General features: G+C 37.1%; 1 protein-coding gene across 4 annotated transcripts in view; it reads right to left on the reverse strand.

Annotated features, from left to right (window-relative positions):
- The window catches only part of MCF2 (MCF.2 cell line derived transforming sequence), a 114,584-nt gene that overhangs the window by 11,981 nt on the left and 83,013 nt on the right, over positions 1-19,590 (reverse strand). For all 4 annotated transcript variants that reach the window (XM_072956422.1, XM_072956425.1, XM_072956424.1 and 1 more), the window contains exons 16-27: positions 19,047-19,135; positions 17,869-17,935; positions 17,039-17,154; positions 16,853-16,922; positions 15,052-15,144; positions 11,000-11,092; positions 10,057-10,182; positions 8,735-8,956; positions 3,454-3,546; positions 2,378-2,456; positions 1,753-1,819; positions 106-215 (exon numbers count right to left, since the gene is read on the reverse strand). In XM_072956422.1, coding sequence (XP_072812523.1) covers positions 106-215; positions 1,753-1,819; positions 2,378-2,456; positions 3,454-3,546; positions 8,735-8,956; positions 10,057-10,182; positions 11,000-11,092; positions 15,052-15,144; positions 16,853-16,922; positions 17,039-17,154; positions 17,869-17,935; positions 19,047-19,135 — 1,225 coding nt within the window. The remainder of the gene's footprint in view (positions 1-105; positions 216-1,752; positions 1,820-2,377; positions 2,457-3,453; positions 3,547-8,734; positions 8,957-10,056; positions 10,183-10,999; positions 11,093-15,051; positions 15,145-16,852; positions 16,923-17,038; positions 17,155-17,868; positions 17,936-19,046; positions 19,136-19,590) is intronic.

Raw genomic sequence — 19,590 nt, forward strand, 5'->3', positions numbered from 1 at the left:
TTTCTTCATATAAAGATAACAGACGGGTGGATGTCCCAAATTAACGATGGGAGAAAACAACTTGCACAGCCATGAATCGTACCTTCAAATGACCACTACACATACCTGTATTTGCTTCTGCCCGAACTGATGCGATGGCCTCACCGACCTCTACCATAGCGCTGGTGTGTTCCAGGTCAGTTTCCTCAGTGCCTACAAAAGCTCCCCGTTGCCTTCTGAAATAGTAAATATGTAAAAATCAGTGAGTTTTCGTACAGTCTGAGAGTAATAAGAAATTAAAAATGGTATTTCTTGGGGGAGAGTATATAGCTCAAAGTGGTAGAGTACATGCTTAGCAAGCACAAGGTCCTGGGTTCAATCCCCAGCACCTCCTCTAAAAAATAAAAAATAAAGAAATAAACCTAATTAGTTCCCTCCCCAGCCCAAAACAAACAAAAAACTAAAAGCAAAAAAAAAAAAAGGTTTTTCTTCCACTGATACCACGTGTTAAGAACATAGTCTAAGAATCCATTCAAAGTGAGCAGATTTTCCCCCTTATTTAAGTCTGTGTGATAACTGTTCATAATATATAGAAGCTTAAGTCCTAGGATCCAAGCCAGCATGGAAAAACAACTCCCTTCTGCACCCAAAGCAAGTATATTGTTTAAAATCCCTGTTGCATATTACATTATATACTTGAAATTTGCTACATGGTAAATTCTAAATGTTCTCACCACAGACACAAAAAAGAATAAATATGTGAGGTGATGGATATATTATTTAGCTTGATTGTGGGGATTATTTCACAGTGTATATGCATATCAAATCATCAAACTGTACTCTTTAAATGTATATAATTTTAATTTTCAACTATAACTCAGTAAGTTAGAAAAAGTATAAACCACCAAAAAAAATCCCTGTTATTCTATGAAATTTTAACCTTAATGAATAAGGTAAGGTATAGATGAATGATGATGGAACCTTAATCTGATTCGTACTGTTGAGTTGTATCAGTTACTGTTAAGTCAATTCTTGCATGAAATCAAAAGACTTTACTTCCAGAATATGTGACAAAAGATTGAGCATTGTGAACCCTAGAAAATAAAGACTTACAATGATTTTAAAATGGTTCCCCTAAAGCCTCAGATGAATCAACATACTTTGCACCTGATCTTAGCTACCTCTGAAGGATGATGTGCAACAAAGAGAAAAATATATTTTTAATGAGTCTCTCAATGATCCCTGCATCACGCAGATGCTGCACAGTGAAATTCTCTGCCAAGGGTTTGGAATCTGTGTGGAGATTTGCATATATGCAAATATTCTATGGAAACTCTACCTTTTAGGACTCCGAGAGGTAGAATACAAAGGCCACATCTCTAAACAAGCAGAAGTGCTATCACTTAGGACAGCTACCTTCCTCAAAGACTTTGTGGTTGTGTCCAAGCAGTCTCCACCCTACCCCACCCCCGCTGAGGTCCATACCTCCTCTCCAACTACACTATACTGAGAACAAAGCATTTATAATCAATCATGTTTAAAAATTTGACCAAACTATTGTACTATTTTTAACATCAAGGGGAACAATGGGATAACTCTTAAGGACCATCAGGCTCCAAATATAGAACTGAAAAAATGATGGGTTTATAGAATTTGATGAGCTTCTGCTAAAAGAGGGTAATTTTTGTCTGATAGTTTAATTACATTGTTTCATGTTACATACGGAAAACAGAAGCCTGCAGGAGTGATATTTTTTAAAGAATAATCACTTACTCATCATTCCGCTGCGAAGAAAGATGGTTCTGTTCTGTTAACTGATTATGCTGTTCTCGTTTTTTAACTGTGAAATAAAGGTTATATAAGCATCATTTGGAAGCCACGCTCTTACTTCCTTGAGGACCAATGGCTTTCATATGCACACACACACCACATCCCCCCATTCCAATTCGAGTGCACCTTCACAGATTTGAAATAGTCAGACGGAATGCCAGTCTGAACTTAGAATATGGAAAAGGACTGAACCAGGTAATATTTTATTCAAGGAATTCAACTTTATAACTAGAACTGCCCACATGCCAACATTACTAGCACTGATTACTGAGGCCCTAAGCAGAGGTGCCCCGTGGGAAGGACTCAGAATGAACACATTCAGCTTGTTTGTTACCTCACAGCTGCTTCTCAGGCACTAAAGCACACCTTCCACGCTAAAGTTCATTTTCCGAAAGAGTTTAAACAGCTCCCTGAATCATGATCTCCTACTAATTAGGAGAACAAACTCTTCCATTATAGATAGTAGAAAGTAAATATCAGCCCCATTCCCTGGGAGAATTATCACAAAATCTGAGTCACTGAGCTGTCACTGTACTTGTCGTTCTGAAGAATGCATGTTTGAATTTACCTGTCATGAGTTCCTGTTGCTTCAACAAAATACTTCTGATTTCTTTTAACCATGTCATCTTCACATCAACATTTGCAGCCTAAAGATTCAAAAGTGGGGGAGGAGAGGACATGTTTCCTTTTATAAAGGATGCTTTATGATAAAAAAAATGTAACTAATTAAGTACATCAAACACGATCTACATCCTGAACCACTGCCATATCCAAACTCTAACATTTTGAGTCTTAAAACTTCTAAGAAGCAAATGAGTAGCCATCAGATCAGATGAAATAATAGCCAAAACCATTTTGAAGTTGCCGTTAAATAATAACTCTGAGAGAAATGTAACATGTGAATCTTACTGATCTTTTCTTTGTAAGGGGGTCTTTTAAAGACATAAATGGTTTAATGTTTAATTTTGGTAAAATAAAAAAAGTTCTACTGTTTCTGAAAAGACAATCTACTGCAGTTATTTTGATAACTGATGACAGCATGAAAGCTTCCTTAAATATCCTCCCGTTACTTACAAGATAAGTCTGTTAACAGACAGCAAGAAGTCATACATCTACGTCAAGCCAAGAAGACATATTTTTATGAATTGTAATCACTGCATACAGAATTAAAACAAAGAAGAAACACCTTGCACTTTCAACAGATAACAGCACACTCCTCAGTCATGAGTTATGATACAAATATTTTTTGAAATGACAACCTCCTCTTCAAATGTTCTAATCCTCTCCTCTTCCCTGAAACAGGTTGAATCTTACAGCACATCTGGCCAGGGCTTTAACCACATTCTTTAGAAACAATGATCAGATCTGATCTTGGCTATCACCTCTTGTTGATTAAGTCCCCTGGTGTAGCAGTGAAAACTTAAAGCCATAGAAAGCACCATAGACATCTCAAGTGAAAGAAAGCTTGCTAGTGAAAAACTGTTCAACTGAATTACAAAGAATAATAACCAAACAATATTTAGGTGACCTATAAGAAAGGAATGAGAACTTTGTAATGTAACCAAAATTATTTTTGTTTGCAAATTCAGGCTTTTGTATCTTAATGCAGATAATGGTTTCTAGAATAATTTTTAAATGACCAACCTGGACAATATAAACTTCTTCCTTCCCAGCATACCAGATTTCAAATTTGCGGTTATCTCCTTTTACGTACTCGGTGATTCCAACTTCATCCATCTACAATACATAAGTCAACATTTTCATGAGCATTTTATTCTGAAAATAAAATTACATTAAATCTATCCCTTTCATATTCTATGTGGAGCAGAATTTCTCACTTGGGCAAAGTATACATTTATAATCAAAGAATATGAAATTGTAAATATAATTACAGACCTGAATATTCCTATGTTCTCATTGAACTATGCACTTACAGTACAGACTACATGCTCCATTCCAATGATTGAAACACGTGTTATAAGTCTGAACATCCAAGTAATCGACTTAAGACTGAATTCTGTTATAAATTAACCGTACACTATTAAAACAAATTATTGTCTCAAACACAGAAGACTAAACATCAGTGAATAAGGTCATTCAAAATTAATTTAAATGGTTCTTTTTAATAATCATATGCCAGATAAGTTAATCTCATAAATTATTACTTATGTCTATAGAAGCCCTACAAGGTATAGACATCCAATTTATGGGTCAGGGAGAGTGAATCCCCTCTATTTCCACAAAAATCCCCTCTGTTTCTACCACTCTCTTGGCTTCTCTAGAAAACAAATAATCTGTAACGGGAGAGTGATGTCTTCTTGTAGCTAGTGAAACTTTTAGATGCAATATCGCTTTCTTACCATAGTTTTTTTTCTCCTCCATATGCTTGTGCAAAGCACAAAGTCTTCCATTTTCTTTCATCTTGTGCTGCTAATAGCTTGGCTAATTCCATTTTGAGCAATTTCACTCCCTTATACATACATTCTCTTTTCGGCTCTTTCTGCCTTTTCTTTTCTTTGAGTCTTTACTTAATTATCTAAAGGAATATCTCACTCTCTGTTCCATTTACATGCTTCCCAAATGACCCTAATTAGAGCTGATAAGCATTAAAAGTAGTGCTAGTGAGATCCTCATCTCAAGGAAAAGGGATTATGCTTAGAAATGAAATGTGACATATTAATGAAGAGCCTGTGACACCTACCCTGAATGTACTCAGAAGTTACTTTCAGAATGTCCAAAAATATCTTTATATCCCTACTCAGCCACTCTCCCTAACCTACTTTTGCTCAAACAGCAAGATTTAAGATAAATTATAATCTCATACTCAATCTCTAAATTGATTTTGTCTTAATAACATGATAAGCTGGAAGGTACCTGGGCTTGGAGTCCAAGAGGCCCGGGTTGGATTCTATCTCTACTACTTGCTAGTTATGTGTCTCGGTGCAAGGTGCTTAACCTTTCTGAACTTCAGTTCCCTCAACTATAAAATGGGAAGAGTACCTATTTCATGGAGTTGACATATTGTATTTCTATAGGATTAAATAGCATGCATTAAATGCTCAGATAATATAATGAATTTTTAAGTATGAGTTTGCTTTCTCAGCTTCCCCTCATTTGAATTGCATTAGTTTTGCTATTTTCACTGCACACATATAGAACATCATCATAGATTAAATGAGCTTTTTTGAGTTACCCTGGAAATCTAACTATTACATCTATCAGACAATATTGTTCTTAGTTCCAAACAATTCACTACAAATGATCCACTGTAATACAATGCATTTGTAATTCGTGGATTGTATATATTTTCTCAAGTAACAAAATATAAAAGTCTTTATTGAAAGGTTTTTATTTTACTTATGAAATGCTTGCTATACCATAAAAATTTACTCCGCTTTAGACTCTAGAGGCAGAGTTAAAGGTCTAACTCTATGAGTATAGTTATATGATATACTATATAATATATAATATATAGGTAATAAAATAGCAAGGCTGATTCTACAGTTACATCCTAACTGTGGTCTCTGCCTTATCTTTCATATTTTCATCGATGATTTCTGGTAGCTATGAATATATTTTCTTTACTATAAAGCATTTTATCTGAAGACATCTTGCTGTATCAAGTGCTCAGGGCCCCAACTTTTGACCTAATTTTCTGTCATCAGGGTGAAGCAGTCAACTACCTTGTTAAAAGACACCCAGTGGCTTAAGAACTCTGGGATTATAACCAACAACTACTTATCTTCAGACTTTTATTATTTATGTATCTGGGATAGAATTTAGTTACTTCTTGGGTTAGTATTATTTAAAAAATGATCTTGATTCACATTAACAAAGAAACGTAACAAGGCTGAAGTGCTATGAAGCAGTTAGAAGCAATATATTGAATATAAAATAATAACATGGCTGTATCTTGAAAATAGTTTCTGGGATCAAAAAAGAAAAAAAGAAAATGAGAATTATAACAGAATACAACTTATATAAATTAAAACTAGATGTGCACAGAACATCAGTATATATTTAAAAAGAACACACAAACTGAAGGATGTACATGAAATAAATTAGAATGGTTGCTACAGGGTTAGAGAGGAAGTTGAGTGTGGAGAACGGAGATGAAAAGGAATGAATGAAGGAATGAAAGAATAAACAAGCAAGAACAAAGGCCTTTTGGCATGGCGCAGTGATTATGACTGTGAACCCTGGAGCCATCTGCCTGGGTTTGGATGTGTGCTGCACCACTTACTAGTTGTGCTCCTGGATAAATCACTCACCTCTCTGGAACTTGGCTTTCCCATCCTCAAAATGGAGTTATTACAGTTCGTACTTCGTAGAAAGTTGCTATGTAGATTAAACGAGTTAACACTGATGTTTGTAAACGCTGAGAACAGCACCTAGCCAATGATGAGCACTATGTGCATGTTTGTTAAATGTAGAAACATAGATGATAATAATAAATGCACAAACTGAGGAATCTGAAGAACTCAAACGTCTCCATTTAGCAAACTATGACTTTAGGGCCTTTCCTTTGCACAGAAGCAGCCGACTTAAAATTTAGCTCACAATCATCATAAAATTGAAATTCCAGCTTGATATGATGAAGTGAAGGCAACAGACCCCCGAAAGTGCGAGAGAGGTAGAGGCCAGCATCCGCATCGATCCTCTCTACCAAGGGGAAGACTTTGAAACCAGTAACCCTAATGGTTATGTAACACACTGACTAGTCCGACTAGCCATTATTTAGTCCTGGAATCTCCTAACAGGTAAGCAAGAGGAAGTAAGCATAGTGAGGCTTATTTGAAATAGCTTAATTTCCATCTTTCTCTATCAATGACATCACTGTTTTCCTAGTGATCCTACACTAAACCCTCACAGGAATCACTGACTAATCTCTTTTTGTTAAGGATTCTAGGCATGATCGGGGAATAAAGAGAAATTAGGCTGATTTTTTTTCCTTCAAACGTCAGGTATTATTTATTTTCTGTATCTGTATTTATTTTCTGACACCCAGCCCGTCCCCTTCGTTACTTGACTTACTAGTCAAGAAGCCTGCTTGTTTACTTTGCATGGAAATGTTTCTTGCATCTAGCCCACCCTCTGTTTCCATGGTAACCACTGTAGTTTGAATTCTCATCAACCGGTTACCTTTTACCAATCTCTCCTTACTCTGATGTACTTTAGAAATATTCTGTTGCTGTGCCCATCATTGTGACACATTAAAAGTAAGAAAAAAAATCAATACAAACTAGGAATAGTATATTACGTAGTAACTAGGTCACACTCCACAAATAAAAAGTGAACCAAATGGATGTGGGACCAACACATCTGTGAAGATACAGTACCCTCCCCAGGAATACATAGATTGCAAGAGATCTGAACCCTGTCTGAGGTCAATTACACATTCTTACTTCTTAACCGATGTTTGTTAGAGACATAAAAGACCCTTGGAGATTTGGGAAGCTTGGAGGTGGGCTGCTGATATCCAAGGAGCAACTAGGCACTTCTGTTATGAAAATAGTGAGAGTTTGAAACAACCACTGCTGTGGGTTCAGAAGTGAAGCAGGGACAGTAGACAGCAGGAAGAAGTTGGCGGCCTAACCCTGGGCAGGAACCCTGTTAGGAACAGCATGGATGGTTGACCTCTGGGAAGAATCAAAAGCAAACCCCACACCCCCGGCCTATCTCAGGACACCTAGCCCAGCCCCTTCATTACTTGCTAACAACTGTGAAAGAACAGGCTTGTGACAGATTGACTAGAATGATAGTGGTAGAGGAATAGAAAGTAATTTTGTCTCCATTTTCCAGATTTTCTTTAACAAATGCTATATTGCTTTTGCAATGTAGAACCTGAAGGATAAAATGAATAAGGTGTAAAATTAAAATCAAATTTGCCAATTACAGACTCCTGTGAACTGGAAGTTCCTCTCATCAAATGTCAAAAGCAGCTGGGAGTATCACTGGTTTGCCACTGACTTCCTCAAACAATACTGCTCTCATTTTCAGACCAAACTAACATTAGGACAGAACGGCGGTTTGGGTTACGGAAGAGAAGAAAGCAATTTCTAAGAAAAGGCTAGAACAGGACAGGTGTGGGCAGGATTGCGCTGTAGGTGACTTTGGACACCGGGAAGGGAGGTGCTAGGGAGCAGAGGAGGGGTACACAAACGTTATCCATTTTTAAATGACACTGAGGAAACGGAAGAAAGTCTTTCCGCCTTGTCTCTCCTGTATGATAAAAGCCTCTTGCTACTAAGACCAAGAACTCTACCTAGCACCACCGGTAAGAGAGTGCTAACGAGGGAAACTGGGTCACTTCCCACAATTTCAAACTGTGCTGTGTGGGACCCTAGGGTGCCCCCTTGCGGAAGGCCTGGGATTAAAGTTCTCATTTCACGCTTAGCCCTCCCTTGCTCTCGTTTCAGGCAGACAAGTTCTGCTTTACCTGACTTCTATCTAAGACTTTTACTTAAGATTTCATGGGTAGGAGTGTGCAAAATGGGTGGTAAAGGGCGTCAAAGGGTACAAATTTCTGGTTATAAAATAAATAAGGCCTAGGGAACGTAATATCCAGCAATGGTGACTATAGTTAATAATGCTGCACTGCACATTTGAAACTTGCTAAGAGAGTAGATCTTAAACGTTCTCATCACAGGAAAAAGAAATTGGAATTATGTGCGGTGATGGATGTTACTTGTGGTGATCACTTCACAGTATATACAAATATTGAATCATTACACTGTACACCAGGAATTAATGGAATGTTCTATATCAACTGTCCTTCAATTAAAAAAAAAAGATTTTGTAAAAAAAAAAAGGTATGCAACTAAAGTGTAAAACCCAGTCATTTGAACTGAAAAAGTATGCAAACTTGAATACAGTATAGGCATATATGAAAGAATATTACATTACACAATTCAAATTGTCTTACTTTCAAACAGTGCTTAAAACTGTATGACGGGTATTTGTCAGAGCCTTCTCCGCTTTCAACACGCCTTTTACAAAAAACAATGGCTTTTTCATACAAGAAAAGGTGCCGCTGCATTGGTTTGAATCTAGCAAAATCCTTCATTTTCGTAGCACCTTTCTTGTGTCCAGTCCAGACGCTGAATGCCCCCTGCGTTATCATCTTGCCCAGCTCATTTAAGTTTCCCTGGAACGAAAAACCAAAACTCATTAACTGCAAGGCAGAGATACAGTCAGATCTCTGACATCAACGGTACAGTATTTAGTTGGAGCTACTAAAACCCTGAAGAATAATTTATAGTTTTTACAGTTTTAGTCATCACAACTGTTCACATTGAAACATACCACGTATCCACAGTTACAAAATTACTGTGAGGGTGGGAGACAGAAGAAACCTCCTTTTTCTTGGCTTCATGTCTCCATGGGGAGGTACTGCATGCAGCTAGGCCAACTCTCCCCATCGCTTCCTTGATTTGCAGATACTAACTACTATATATAAAACACATAAACAGCAAGTTTATGCTGCATATGCACAGCGAGCTATATTCAATATCTTGTAGTAACCTATAATGGAAAAGAATATGAAAAGGAGTGTGTGTGCATGTATATATATATAAACTGAATCACTATGCTGGACATCAGAAATTAACACAGCATTGTAAACAAACTTTACTTCAATTAAAAAAATAATAAATTTTTTAAAAAGTAGTAAAAAAAAAATCCTGGGGGGAGGGTATAGCTCAGTGGTAGAGCACATGCCTAGCATATACAAGGTCCCAGGTTCAATTCCCAGTACGTCAGTTAAAATGAAAATAACAGTAATAAATAAATAAATAATTAAATAAATCTAATTACCACCCCCCGCGAAAAACAAACAACATATTAAAAAAAAAAATCCTTAGTGGCAAATAACGTCACCCAGTCCAAGTTTCCCCACTGGGTGGAGCTAAGTCTAAAGATTTGATCTTTTTCTTCCCTATCTACCCTGGACTGGGGCAAAGAGCAATAATGGGACCATATGTCTCCTTAGAAGAGACCTAAACATTCCGTCAAGCAGGATTTCCCAGGGTCTGAGCTTGGGGGTTAGGCACAAGGGGAATGTCATAAAGCCATTTGGCTGCTGATCTGAAGCCAGTTTTCCACTCAGCATAAGCAACAATGCTGACATTCAGATCCTTCATTTGTCTGCCTCTAACTTCTTATTTCTCATTTGGTTCCAGGAGAGGAAGAAAGGAATGTTAAGATGCTTACCCTGTAAAACTGCAACAATCATTGAAATCTACTTACAATATAGCCATTGATTGCGATCTGATGCATAGAGTCATTGACTGACTTCAGTAAATCCAGCATCGTGTCAAGTGCCTCCTTTAACTGTACAGATCCTTCGCAGTCTTTGCTATATTTTAATAGCTCCTGTAATTAGATTTCAAGAACTAAACTTAATATTAGGCTGATATCAATAGCTGGATAAAATGAATATATTTTCGGCTAATATGCTTTCAAGGAGGAATCCAAAGATAATGTCACTTTTTCGAGTAATTTCTTTCACATGTTATTTGTCACATCAAAACTGTATTTAATAACAACGTCAAAAACGAGAGGAGAAAGAGAACAGTGAATCATATAAAGCAAAGGGCATGCGATGCTTCTGGAGCTGAAGAACAATCATTAGGACACATGAGAGATTTGTTCTTAAAGCAATTACACATTTTTTTTTGGTCCTCCACATAGAGCACTTCATTTTATTCATTATGCATATACCACAGAACATTGTGAAAATCTGTCTTAAAACAAGCTATGTTGTGTTTATACTTAATGTCGCATTTTAGTAATCCTTTCACATTACTGAGGGGTATGCCATCTTCATTTTTCGTTGAGGAGACCCATGGGAAATACAGTCTCAAAACGGTAAGAAACATTTGTTCAGTTCTTAGCAACAGGAAAAGTTCTGCAGTCAACGTTACACATACATCAATGTAACTTGTATGGATCATTAAATAGCTAAAAAGACTGCATGTTCTCAGCTTTACGCCTCTACCTCCGGCTCCTGCACTGCCCCAGGGAACCAAAGGAGCACACTGCAGTGACTCTACTGCTAAATCCAGGCCTCCCAGTCATTGAGCCTACCTATTTCTAGTGCTTCCAAGTCACTTGCTTCCTTCTTAAGGGTTTTGCCACAGCTGACTCAAAAAAGTAAGGAAGGAACGAAACAAACGCTTCATGTAATTACCTTCAACAGTAACTGATATTTAGTGATGCGTTGCACTGGTTTCAATAAATAGGAGTCCAGACCAAGTCTGTGTTTTAACTTTCTTTGACATTCCTGGCATTAAAATAGAATTATCAGTAAATTTAAATTAAAACATATCCCTATGAAAACACCAAATGTTCATTGATTAGACCCGATGCATGCATGCTTCTTACATCTCAAGGAAAATTTACCAGAAAAATCGCTGTTATATATGGTATGGAAATTTTAAGAGGCAGTATATTCGAAAAACTATAGTAAATATTCTTTCCAGGACTTGAGAGGCAGAAAATCGCAAAATTTCAATGACTAAAAAGTTTCTACATATAAACTCACAATGATGTGGAATGCTTAAAAGGTAAGAAAGCAATGAATGACTGGTTAACATAACTAAAAAGTTCTTCAGTGTATCCAAGAAAATTAACAAAAGGCTCAGCTCCACAGGCCAAGACCCAGAAAAGAAATAGGTTGTACTGAATATAAATCAGACTGGGTATGAGAAGTTCTTTTAATGTCACAAGAAAAAATACAGCCCTTATCAACTGGTGCTATATTTCATCTGATTATTGGCTCACTGCCACTATAAATATAAGAGTCATGACTTTGGGTCCTGGGAACATTGTCGGCTCCATAATTAGGGCAAGACGGAGCTGCTTAGGATGAAATGTGCATATGGACGTGCAGAACACAAAGGGAAGGGGAGAGGATATACGTATGTGAGATCCAGGACCCTCTGTGTATGGATAAAATCCAATACATAATCAAATTCAATTATCAACTTATCATTAAAAATGGTAGCCTGATACATGTATTTAGCTCTCCCCACTCAAGAAACCCAACTAAAATGATGGAAAAGTTATTTTTACAAGGCAAAACCTAAAGTCACAAAGATGAGAGAGGAAAAAACATTGACAAAATTTGGAAACCAGAAGAGGGAAAAATCAAGGAACAACTCAATTTATCTTATAGAACACTTTTCCTTGCCCTCCATGAAGACTCCAGGATTACCGGCATCAAGTACCTCTGAAAGTTGGAGATGAAGGTTGGCTTTGAAAAAAGATGATTCTTGAACGATTGTGTAAGAAGTAATTAGATGCTGTACACCAGAAATTGACACATTATAACTGACTATACTTCAATAAAATAAATAAATAAATAAAATCACCTCAGAAAGAAAGAGAAGCAATTAGATACTAATAAGTGTTGGTAGGGGTGTGGCATCATCAGGCTCCTTGCACACTGCTGGTGGGAATGTCAAACGGTGCAGCAACTTTGGAAAATAATCCAACAGTTGTTCAAAACATTAAAGAGAATGGTTGTATGACCTAGCAAGTTCATACCCAGCTATATGGCCAAGAGGAATGAAAATGATGTCCATGCAACAACTTGTACACAAAAGGTACAGGCAACCCAAATGTTCATCAACTGATGAATGGGTTAATAAAATGTGAAATATTCCCACAGTGGAATATTACTAGGCCATAAAATGGAAAGAAGTTCTGACACAGCTACAACATGGATGAACTGTGGAAACATAATGCTGGGTGAAAGGGGCCAGACACAGAAGATCACATATTTTAGGATTCCACTCATATCAAATGTTCAGAACAGGCAAATCCGTAGTGACAAAAAGTAGCTCAGTGATTGCAGAGGGCTACAAGGCTTAGGGGAAAATGGGGGGTGGGTGATGAAAATGTTCTTAAATTGATAGTGGTGATGGTTGCACAAGGTTGTGACTATAGTAAAACTACTGAATTGTACATTTTTAAAGGGTGAATTTTGTGTTATTTTAACCATATCTCGATAAAGCTGTTACCAAAAAAAAAAAATTAAGTGAGCATTAAAATCTGAAAAAAGAAACAGCAGCAGTGACCACAAGCATCTTAGACAGCCATGATGCTATGCACAGCTGGGTGGCTGCCTCCCCACTCCCATAGCTGAAGAATGGATGCTTATCTGAAAAGAGTAAAACAGAGGGCCATTGGACTAGGGAATACCAGGTACAGTTGAGGGCAGAGTACCATACTGAAAGCGAAGAGATTGCTTGAGTATTTATGTATCAACTTAGAGACTCTGAGCCTTTTCCCCCAACTTGGCTACCAGAACACTGGTAGTCAGATCCTCACTCTCCAGGTAGCAGGGTGGAGAATCTGACCAGCCTGAGTAAAAAGACCTAAAGATACAGGTATTGGGGCTCCCCCAAGCACAAATCAGCCAACAGTGAAGACCATGGTCAAAAAGCCCACATACACACAGGAAACCTCCAATGAACTTTTTAGTGCTTATTCTCAATGTAAGTGGACAACCAAATATCACTAGACTTTTGAGGACAGTGACAGAAACAAAATGAAAAAAAAGAAAAAAAGAAAAGCAATATGAAGAAAACACAGAAACTCTGCAGGGAGGAGAAAACTGTTTTTAGTGGGAAAAATCTATTATTATTATCCTCATACGGATAAGTCAAGATACTGAACTTATTAAACAAAAACATGTTTCTACTGAAGGGAACAGAGAACAAAAAAGAGTAGAGGCTCTTCAAAATTAAAAACATGATGGCAGAAACAAAACCCTCAACAGATGGACTGGAAGATAAATCCCAGAAAATAGATCAAGAAGACAAAGAGCCAGGAAATAAAAAGAAAAGATAATTAGAGGACTGATCCAGAATATCCAACATCCATACAATAGAGATTCCAGAAAGAAAGACTAGAGAAAATTGTCTGGAGAAAAATCAAAGGAAAAAAATTCAAGTAAATTTGGACAAGAAGTTCCAAATTTAAAGGGATCACCACAAGACTAGGATAATGGCACAGCACTGTGAAGTTTCTGAACCCTGAGGATAGAAGAAGTTCCCATAAAGCTTTCAGAGAGAGGATAAAAACTAGGTCACATGCAAGGGAACAAAAATCAAAATGGCATCAGATTTCTCAACAGCAACACTGAAAGCTAGAAGACAATGGAGCAAATACCTTCAAAAATTCTGAGGGAAATTATTTCTCACATAGATTTCTATACCCAGCCAAGCTAGCAATCAAATGTTAGGGTAGAATAAAGACATTTGTGGACATGCAAGCTCTCAAAAACGTTTACCTATCATGCACAGTTTCTCAGTAAAACTACTGGAGGATGTATTCCACCAAACAAGAGAATAAAATAAGGAAGAGAAAGATACGGCCCCTAGGAAACAGGAGAGTCTATGCAAGAGACAGGTGAACAGACTGCCCAAAATGATTTTCACCAACATCCCAAGATGGCAGCTGCACAACAGGCCTAGTGAGTCTAGATGAGCAGGGCAGAAGATTCCAGGAGAGATTTATTCAAGATGACATGCAGAGAAAACATAATGCTTAGATGTACTAAGAAGAGGTTGATGTAACTCTCACAACTGGGAGAGTCTGGGATAGAGATAAGTACCCAGAAAATTAAGTGAGTGAAAAAGACAATTGTAAGAAAAACAAAAGGGAGGGAAGGGGGAGGGGATAGCGCAAGTGGTAGAGCCCATGCTTAACATGCCGAGGTCCGGGGTTCAATCCTCAGTACCGCCTCCAAAAAATAAATAAGTAAACCAAAAAATAAATAAGTAAACCTAATTACCTTCCCCCTTCAAAAAAAAAAAAGGGGAGGGAAAAGCAATCACCTTATTACACATGATTCGTCTGAGCACAGAAATCACATACTCAATAATTTAACACTGTTATACAATATAACTATATTGACTATTTGGAGGAAAATAAGTACGTGTGTGGATGTGGTGGGGGAAAGGAAGAAAGCTAAAGCCTCATCTCCCATGGTGGAAGCAGCAACATAGGCATATTTGGCGACATGGAGGTAAATACCAAAAGAAGTCGCTCAAAGAGCAGAGCGTAGTTGTCTCTGAGGAACAGCATGTATGTTTGTGTGTGTTTGGGGTAGGGTCGGATTGTTTAATCTACACATATATATAACTTACTTAAAGCAGAAAATACATTTATGAATAAGAAATATCCCAGTATCTTCCAGAAAGAGTATGTCCAATACCTGAATAATTACTATACCTGGAAAAAGGCGCATTCTGAATACTTCTTCCAAATTGTCTCTGATCTGGGCTTATTCTGACAATATTTTGCATACATTTGAAAATCATCTTTCTGTGATAAAAAGAAAATTTAAATGTATTACCAATTTGTGAACATGTACTTTTCTTCTCAAGAAAGAAAGGTTGGGCAGGAGTGAGTGTAGCCAAGCATTATTGGGAGTGTGCCTAAAGGGCCTGTCACAGTAGCAGCTGGTCAGAAGCCCTCTTTATAGTCCAAAGATAGCATCCCCATCAGACCAGGTAGAGGGACACCCAATTATCCGAGTAATTTCAGAACTTCCACTTATCAAGTCTGAGTTAGAGGGAGAGAAGCCTTCTCTGAACAAGACTACTTTTTTCATTACTATGAGCTAAATACTAAGAAATATGCTCTTAGTCTCTGGATTACCTAGTGAATGAACTTATAGCTAACTTCCCAGGTCCTTTGTTCACCACTGGAGCATCATCACTGTACCATAACTCTGCTAGGCATCTGCCCATTCTATTCTCTCTCCCTGGAATCATCTTTATTTGACCTTCATCTAATAGGCTACCTCCTACTCACTCATTCACGTCATCTCATGAGTCATCTCTTCTATAAAACCATCATTCATATGTCCAGTCTATGTAAGATGCACCTCTTCCTGGCTCCTATAGGACCCTCTGTACATCTCTAATATAGCACAACTCACACTGTACACAACATATTCCCTGTTTTTCTGTATGAGTAGTCTCGGTATCCCACATTGCCTAGCACAGTGCTTGGCACATAGTAGGGGTTCAGTAGATGGCAGTCGAATGAATGAACATATCACCAGGTATTTATTAAACCACACCGGTTGCCAAGAACTCTGCTGACTTTATTAGAAATACAAAGATATATAGGACATGGACCCTGCCTCAATGAGTTTTCTATCTAGTTGGAGAAAGGATTCATGAATAAACATAAAGATGCTTAGTAAATATGAAATTCCCAGTGAGTAGCACAGACATTCAGTACTGCAGGAGTTCAAAGGAAAGAGGGACTGCTGTGGCTTAGGGAAGTCAGGGAAGAATCTGGCTACAGTTTAAGTGCGTTTTAAGTCAGGATACGTTGAGAAAGGTTCTTCCTTATCCTTATTATCCTCTCACTCCATAAACACTTTAGGAGATAAGCTATCTCCTTGGAAGCTTTCAGTGATCACCTCTATCAAATTGACTCTCAAATCAAGACAGAACTGATTTTTCAGAAAGAAGAGGAACTAGGTAAGCAGAGAACATTCTGAGAGAAAACTAACGGAGGAGAGTATAACGACAGAGCCTGGGAAGTAAACTGACTAAGTGCACTCTTGGGACATGGAGAAACGAGCCTCCCTGAATGACGTCGTAGAATAAAAAGAACAGACAGCTCCCAGTTTTGCAAAGAGGAATACCAAGGCATGTCTTAGGCTGAAAATTAACCAAGCCAAAAATTGGCTGTGCTAAGATGATCCCAACTCTCACATCCTCACAGCCAGGATGGTCCTTGGGCTCCTGGGATCACCCAGGGGTCATTGGTCACAAGCTGAGCCACTGAAGCGTTTGATACCACAGAATACAATGGCCATTTGCATGCTCGAATACTCCATTTCTGTAACAAAACTTGGTTTAGCATTAAATACTTGTTGGAGTGATGTGTTTCCTCCAAAAACATAAAGACATAAAAAAATAATGCCCACCTTATCTCTAAATCTGTTCCTATAACATTAACTGCTATTTTGGTGGCCCGTATTTATATATTTTTAAATAATCATTGAACTAACCCTCTCCAGGAAACAAGGTCCCACACGTTCTGGAGCATCAATGCAATTTTCCAGACTGCTCATGAAAATGCTGTAAAAATTTCAAAGGAAAAAAATGATATAATTTTATGTGAAATATACTAAATTGGTCAATAACCCTTTAAATTATAATCGTGAAAAAGAAAATTCAATTCAGCAATTACATACTTGTTATGGAATTCATATATTTCTGCCATATTTCCAAAGAGAACATCCTTTTTATTTCTCAGGAGAGGTGGCATAAGATCAAACATCTCTGGATTATCCATCTCCGCTCTGTAGCCCTACCCAAAATAAACACATTTATTCATTTAAAAAATATTCATATTAACATTTGGTTGGGCCACCAAAGGTATAGGTTCAGCAGAATGTATAGGGGATTAATGGGTGAAGTTTCTGTAATTATAACATTCAAATCTTCTAGCTCCCAAAGTTATCCATTATTATTATTATTATTATTATTATTATTATTATTATTATTTTTAGACAGCAGGACAAAGAACTCAAGGTGCTCCACTCAGAACATTCATGGAAGACAGTATGATTACAGAGCCTGGGAAGTCAATTTAGAATGAAGTGACAGCTCTTTGGCCTTCAGGGTAGCTTATGGTGTAGGAAATAGAAACCATGTATGAAAATTTATATTATAGGTCATTAACTTCTCCTTAAACAGGCAATAAGTGTTTGGGTTTTCTTTTTCAGAACAAATGAGTATTATGACATTTGTATCAAATGAATGCTTTTCTCCCATTTTTAGTGCTTTACATCACAGTCTCTAAATAGCACCCTGGGAATAATTATAACAATCTGCTGTATTCCTAAGAGAATGGCTTATCTCTTTCATAATAAATTCTGAACCCACAATTCTCACTGCTGAGGGAGAACCCGAACATGCACATTTATCAAACAATCAAGGAAGGAGACCAAAAGAGAAGTCTGCCCTCAGCACTTCCTAATGGATGCAGGAAAAGACGGAAAATACAATCACAGTCACTTACCAACAAAACCGTAAACAGTTCCCGAACATACACCCTCTCTGTCTGTATCAGCTCATTTAGGACGTGGCTAAAATGCAAGGACCATATTTGTTGGTTATTTCATGGCTTTAGAATCGTATTGCAACGTTTCAGTTATCATCATTATAAACAGTCTAAGATGAAAGTTGTTAATGCAGGGGAACTACCAACGGTTCTGGTTTTATCATCAAAATATAAAATCAATTCCACGGTTTCTAGAATAAGTACTACCCACAAGAATTTTAAAAATATATTTCAAATAAAGGGGATTGGGGTTCAGGAGTTATTTTTAAATTAAAAAAAAAATTTCAGTTTTAACTCACTAAGCTTAAGAATCAATTTGCTAAAAACTCACAAAAATCTATTCCTGAAAATCTGGGGAATATTTTTTAGACAGCAAAGTCTCTATGCTATAGTTCCTTCTCACTTTTACTCTCAGAAAAAAAAAATAGCATTTTAGGCAAAATGTTTCCTTTTTCCCAGTAATGTTCTGAAATTTTCTGAGACATCATGTGGATTTCTTACACTGGTTTTCCCAATATACTTAAGTTTCTGTAGTAATATTGTTTACTGTCTCTTTAAAATAAAATATATTTTCCTTCCAATGTGATTTCCAATTGACATCATATTTAAAATTTGCTTCCTCTCTCCTCAGTAGAAGTAACCCATTTCATTTAACTTCTACCTTGGGCCTCTTTTTTAATGTTTACACTTTTAAGCATTAACATTTAACAATCTTTGAATATATATATGTAACTTGCTCCAAAATACTGGTACTAACTCAAAACTCTGTGATATAAAATTTAAAAGGCCAATGTTCTTATGTGTGGAATACTAACATAATATAAAAACGAACAAGATAACAGCATCTATCAAATAACATTATATATCGACATAATCTTTTGTAGTTTTTGAAAGTGTCTCACTCATTCTTGCCTCAGAGAAGACTAAGAGTCTGAAAAGGTCTAGTTAATTTCAAGTCACATAAACAGAGAACAGGTGGGCCAGGCCTAAATCCAGGACACCTCATCTAGTACCCTTTCCATCACACCCAGGAGAACCCCATTCTGTGACCTCAAAATTCCAAGCACGTTTGCCTTGAAGACTGACTCAAAGCTGGTAGATGTATGTATGGGTGTATGTTAATAAGTAAAAGATACTTCTTTAAAACATCCAAGCTATTGTCATTGTCCAAACTGGAGGACTGAGCAGAACTTCTCTTCTCCCGACAATCATGCACCACTTCAATCTGAAATGAAAATAAAAGTGAAATTAGCATCCATGTGAGTATAGTTCTTCTCTATGGATACCTAGCTCAAATCAAGATTTCTCTATGTTCTAACTGTATAGGAGAAACTGAAAAATAACACTACAATTATGATTTTTTCAGAAATAACTTTGATATGTACTAGTTAAAAAATCATTTTTGTTGCCTAAGAGGACAGATTTAAGCTACTCATTAGAATTTACTTTATATGTTAAGTAATGTTGCATTTCTTTAGCACTCCAGGGAAATGAGGTTAGTTCATAAAAAGTTGGTTGTCCAGATAACTAAAGTTTATTCACTGAAGAACCAAAATGGCTTTTTAACCTTACTGATAGTTGATGTAAACCTGGCTAGAAAATATGACTTGACTCCTCGAATTCTTTAACCAAGGACACACAATATCACTGACCCTTTTCCCAGTGACTCAGCAACAGCAT

Source organism: Vicugna pacos, chromosome X, assembly GCF_048564905.1.
Source record: "Vicugna pacos chromosome X, VicPac4, whole genome shotgun sequence".
In the NCBI taxonomy this organism is placed as follows: Eukaryota; Metazoa; Chordata; class Mammalia; order Artiodactyla; family Camelidae; genus Vicugna; species Vicugna pacos.